Here is a 6,000-nt window from a genome sequence, read left to right on the forward strand (position 1 = left end):
GTCTTTTGTGGCTCCATATGAATTTTAGGATTGTTTTTTATTTCTGTAAAAAATGCATTGGAATTTTGATAGGGATTGCACTGAATCTATAGAATGCTTTGAGTAGTATGGATATTTTAAGAATATTAATTCTCCAGTTCATGACCATGGGATGTCTTTCCTTTAACTTGTGTAGGCTTTTCTTTCATCAGTGTTTTAGAGGTTTCAGTAATAAGTCTTTCACCTTGGTTAAGCTTATTCCTAAATATTTTATTCTTGTTGATGCTGTTGTAAATGGAAATTTTTCTTAGTTGTGTTTGTGTTAATTTTTTTAAATTTTGTGTTCTGAGTCATATAAATGTTACATATGTTTCATAATAGCAATTATTTAGCTATTCTTCATCATTAATATCATCATAGTATATAGCATTGTGCAGCACTTTTATATATTATCTCATTTGATCTTTGTAGTCATGAGTGAGGTGTTCAAGATAAACATTATCTGATGGATTTTTTTTTTCTGTTTTAGTTAAGTCAGTTGTGACTTTTGGTGACCTAACTTAGAAACTTCTAAGGATGCAATTTCTTAGCTAAACTGGTATTTGCAAAACAATAGGCCTATAGAGTTAAGGTTGATGTTATTTTGTTTCATTTGATGTTTTTTTGTCATATGACCAAAAATAAGGCTATTTTTGTATCTTAGCAGTGCTAATTTTATCCCTCCAGTTTATTCCAGTTTTCCTCAAATGAAAGCTGTTGATAAACACCAGGGAAAGTACTTACATAAAAGTTATAAAACTTCAAGCAAGTGACAGGTGGCAGTATTGGTAAATGTAGATCATACGAATGAGAAACTCCACCTCTTCGCCCTCTGAATCCTGTCCTTCCATTTCCTCTCTCTTAGATGTCAAAATCTGTGACCATGCCAAGAATGAAGGAGGAAATAAGGAAAGAGTTGGGATAGTTTTTAATTTGTTTTCTAAAGTAATAATGAAAATAGAGATTGAATGGAATTATGAGAAAATTATTTTGAAATCTATTGTTTTACCACAAGCTAAAACAAAATTACTGGTCTATTAACAGAAATGGTGAAAAGTTTTTAATGTAATTTTTAGAATATTATTGGTATTTGAAATGGTCAGAAGCACCAGAGGAAATATTCGAAACAGTCTGAGGTAGAAAATAGTGAGGATTAAGATTGCATTTTATCTTAAAACTCTTATCCAGAGAGCTCAGTAATCCATAATCCATATTTTGTCCTTCTTTGCCTCTTTTCAGCATCATCACCAAGCAAGAGTTCAATATATGGCAGTTTTTCAGATGGTATAATGTGTTTCCTTTTATTATAGTTGTTCTTATTTTCTTTGTCCTCTTAACTTTGTCCCAGAAGTTTCACCACTCCCACTAAATAATTTGGGTCAAATACTTCAAGGCTTTTTCACAATACTGATATACTAAGAGTATGCTTTTTACATACCATAAATAATTATGAAATAGGTCCTGTTTCTCAAGCAGCTGTCAATCTCATGGGCACTCAGAGCTTCTGCATTTTCTTCTGTTTCTGGCTGGTCTCTGCCTTATTTTCTCTTGGTGGAATTTGTATTTTCCTTTTCTATTGGAAACACTGAAATTATGAAACATAAACTGATAGTCTCTATTACTCTATCATTAGATGACACTGTTCTGAAATCAGATCTTGGAAACCAGTCTCCATCAACCTCCAGCCAACGTAAGTTTATCTATTCAGTTTTTATTAAATGAGTCTCTAAAATTGGTGATCATGGTGGTTTTTAAATTTTTTTTTCACACCAAATAACTTCATGCTATTTGAAGAATGGTATTTTAAGCACTATAAAGGAGAAGGTGTATGTATATACTAGCAGGGAAATCTTTAAGGACAAACTGTATGAAACAACATCTGGTTTTCCCCTACACTTTATTATCCATAAGACCTAAAGTAAAAATTAATAATTAAGCAACTAATACTATTAACCAATTGAACCTCACCGAGTTAGAAGAAAGATGCACATAGCATAGTAGTTTTTAGAGTTTAAAGAACTGTATTTGAATTAGATTGGACCGCTTACCTTCTGTATAGCCTTCGGGGAAGTTTGTTTAATTCTCTAAGTCTGCTTATTATCCTGAATGAGTACTAAGAAAATAACAGTGATTTTCAGACTCTTTGGTCTCAATACCACTTTCCACTAGCAAAATTAATAAATACCCCAAGAGAGCTTTTTTATTTAATATGTCCATATTTACCTAGAAATTAAAATTAAAAAGAAATTTAAATGTTTATTAATTTATTTTTAAATAATTTAGTAAGAAGAATGATAGCTTACTTCGTGTTTTTTCTAATCTTTTTAATGCCTGGCTTAATAAAATGAAGCTGGAGTCTCATATCTGCTTCTGTATTTAACCTGTTAAAGTATATTGTTTTGGTTGAAGTTATCTGCAAAAATCCAGCTTTAAACAGATACATAAAATTATAATAGCCTTCAGACAGTTGTGGATATTCTGTTTTGATATTCTCTAAAACTCAACAAGTGGTAGTTTCTAAATGTTATTTGAAATGTGAAATCTGAAACAATATTAATGAACTTTTTGTGTTCTGTTACATTAAAATCCATTGGTCTTTCTTGTACTTTGTATGAGTATGCACTAGTCATTTGGAAAATGTTGTTTCACTAAGTTATGTAGATCTTCCAAATGTTGACACACTTGTAATACAAGATAAAAAGATAGCATTTGTTAGTATCACCACCAATCTCAAGACAAAAAAGTCTTAACTATTGGAAGCCGTTAAGCTCATAATGGCAGATACAATACTTTCCCACAATCCTAATTTTCACTTGAAACCTTGAATTTTAGAATTGGAAACAAATATTGTCAGTTCTCTTAGAAGCAACAAGCTCAACTTTGTTCATTTTCAAGAAAATGTCTTCCAGATACAAAAGTCTGACTAAGCATAGTTTGTCACTTGGTCTTTCGAGTAAAAATCCTGTGAAAAAAGCACCTGTTCAGCCCACAGCTAAGATGCGCACAGTTCTTTCCCTGGGGCAGCCGTTGTGCTGTGCTCTGTGTCAGAAGTGCTTTATGTGTACTTTCCATTTCTTCACATAGGATGTTAAGATTTGTACTCGAGGATTGAGTTTTAATAAGATAAATAATTTTAACTGCTTCATGAATTACGTTCTTAAGTGAAACTGATAATCTTTAATGCATGGCTATGAAAGTACAAGGACAGTTTGCTGCCATTGCCCAATGGTTCATCTAAATCATGAGTTGTTTTTTCTACCATAGCTTTTTGCACCATCAGTGCAGATGTCAACATGGTGGAAAAAGTCAAATAACATCTTAGTGTTAGGAGGATGGCTTTAACCTCAAGGACCTCCCTGAAGAGATCTTGAGATACTCCACCAACCACACTTTGAGAACTGTTGCTCTAAAAAGTCCATGGTAAAATAATAAAAATGAAATTTTTTTAAGAAAGAAAAAAAAAACAGGAGGTCTGTGGTACAATTATTAGTCTAAAGCAGTCAATCAATAAATAGAAAGTGTAAAAGTACTGTTGCTGTCATATTAAATGATTAAATGAAAAAAATTTTTTTAAATAAATGATTAAATGAGATGGTATATGAGAATGTGCTTTATAAACTGAAAAGCACTAGATGAATGTAAATAATTATCATCATTGCCAGTTAATAACTAGGAATGAGTTGAAAACTAAATTTTACTAGTGTTAACTTGCAACCCCAAAGGATGGCATCAGTGCAATTAAAAGGACAGCTAGCTATTATAATATACGGAAGATTTCACTTACAGTGCATCTTTTTCTTTATCCCTTTATGTACTTCCAGAACATCCCACATTTCTAAATTTAAAATTATTTTTGTAAAGTGTCTTTGAATATTGTTTACCTCCCAAATATTAGCAGCAGTGGTAATAATAGTTTTGCTTTATAAATTATATTCTTTCTGACTTGGCATTTGCCATTTCCTATATTTAAGTTCTCCTTTTTCCTCTAAGATTTTTTTATCATTTTGACATTGATGAGACATAGGCACACTCATAATTTAAAACACCTGTGATAAATTATCTCTTTAAGGAAGTAAATTATTCAGCTCCCTTCTTTAATTCCTTCCTCTTTTATCTATATGTTTATAAAGATTCATATTGGCTTTAAAAGTCACTTGCCCTTGAATCTAAGAAAATAATACTTGTATTTCTTTTTTTCCTGAGCAGACATGACTGGACAACACAAAAGTGCATCTTTTGTCCAGATGAAGTGGTGGTGGCCACTTGTTCTGATAGCTGCTCTTGTCATTGGGAGTTTTTGGTTCACTCCTACTCCTGAGGCAGAAACCACTGCTGTTCAAGAGTTCCAGAACCAGATGAAGCAACTTATGAACAAGTACCAAAGTCAAGACGAGAAGCTGTGGGAAAGGAGCCTGACATTCCTGAAAAAACATCTTAATAGCTCCCAGCCTCGGCCTCATCCTGCTATCTTGCTGCTCACTGCTGCCCGAGATGCTGAGGAAGCACTCAAGTGTCTGAGTGAGCAAATTGCCGATGCCTATTCTTCCTTCCGCAGCGTTCCTGCCATCCGGATTGATGGGGCAGGCAAAGCTACTCAAGACAGTGACACTGTCAAACAAGAGGTAGATCAGGAACTGACCAACGGATTCACAAACGGCCAGAGTGCAGCCGTGGTACACCGCTTCGAGTCACTGCCTGCAGGCTCTGCTTTGATCTTCTATAAGTATTGTGACCATGAAAATGCAGCCTTCAAAGATGTAGCCTTAGTCCTGACTGTCTTGTTGGAGGAGGAGACACTTGAAACCAGTCTAGGCCTAAAGGAAATTGAAGAAAAAGTGAGGGACTTCCTCAAAGTAAAGTTCACCAATTCTGACACACCCAACTCCTACAAACATATGGACCCAGACAAATTGAGTGGACTCTGGAGCCGCATTTCTCACTTAGTCCTGCCTGTACAACCTGAAAATGACCTGAAAAGCGGTATCTGCTTATAAGGGGTGAAAATCATGTCTCAAGTGAGAATTTTTCAGTCTTTGTAACCAGAGACAGAATTCGGAGCTCTTTTTGGAAGAACTGGTTTCTTTTTAAAGGAAGTTAACTTCTTAAGTAAACATGGAACATCTAAATTGTGTATTCAACCTAATTATCTGTTACTTGAGAGAATCATTTCCCTGTTTCGATTGAAATTCTGTGTTAATGATATCTGAGGACTGTAGATTATATGCGGTCTCACTGAGGATCTGCTTAGGTTCTGGGTTGAGTCATTATTGCTGTGGTATGACCAGTGGGAGGGATAGGCTCTTTTTTATGAATCCTCCCAATTTTTTTAACTTTGTTTTTTTTCTCTTCTGCAGAGTTTGTTGAGTTATTAGTAAGGCAGCTCCCTAAATGTGACTGTGGATTTTCCCTGTTTTATTCTCTTTTATATCATTTAGATGTGAATTCCTTAGTCAGCTTCTGCTTTTGGAACAAAAGTAATGAAAGGTCATCTGAGTGTGTGTTTGGACTTTTTTTCTTTTTTTTGGAGGGAAGGGAGGAGGAGACCAGGAAAAAGAAGTTGTGGAATGGGGAAGGAAAAGGGGGAAAAATCTTCAAGGTGAAATGTTAAAATACGCCACTGAGACTTAGGGTTAGTCACACATGAACTCCATTCTCAGTGAATTCTGTTGGGATTTGTTTTTCATTTATCATTTACTTTCCTTTAAGAAATTTTTGGTCCTCCCAAAGATTTTGAAGTATGTATATGATGAAATTTAGTATATTTGTTTACTTGGCTCTTAAGAATGTGTACATTCAGAGCAGTTTATTTTGGTCACATCCTGAAAGTTTTGTTAAGAAATATAATTTCAAGAATTGGCAAACCACTTACTAACCAGCTTTCCTGGGCTGTTGAAGAAGGATTTGATTTTCTGCATGTCTACTTACTGCATTTGAAGTCCTTTACTGACACTTACAGCAAATAGATATACTGTGCACAGGATA

General features: G+C 34.2%; 1 protein-coding gene across 6 annotated transcripts in view; it reads left to right on the forward strand.

Annotated features, from left to right (window-relative positions):
• TOR1AIP1 (torsin 1A interacting protein 1) overlaps window positions 1-5,506 on the forward strand; it is a 35,914-nt gene extending 30,408 nt beyond the window's left edge. For 4 of the 6 annotated variants that reach the window (XM_031435666.2, XM_031435667.2, XM_031435672.2 and 1 more), the window contains 3 exons: window positions 1,258-1,302; window positions 1,652-1,708; window positions 4,225-5,506. In XM_031435666.2, the coding sequence (XP_031291526.2) occupies window positions 1,258-1,302; window positions 1,652-1,708; window positions 4,225-5,012 (890 nt within the window). In that variant the 3' untranslated portion in view covers window positions 5,013-5,506. The remainder of the gene's footprint in view (window positions 1-1,257; window positions 1,303-1,651; window positions 1,709-4,224) is intronic. The other 2 variants (XM_031435668.2, XM_010992910.3) reach the window with 1 other exon arrangement.
• Window positions 5,507-6,000: the final 494 nt, after the last annotated feature.

The sequence above is a fragment of the Camelus dromedarius genome, chromosome 23 (genome assembly GCF_036321535.1).
Source record: "Camelus dromedarius isolate mCamDro1 chromosome 23, mCamDro1.pat, whole genome shotgun sequence".
NCBI classification, from domain to species: domain Eukaryota; kingdom Metazoa; phylum Chordata; class Mammalia; order Artiodactyla; family Camelidae; genus Camelus; species Camelus dromedarius.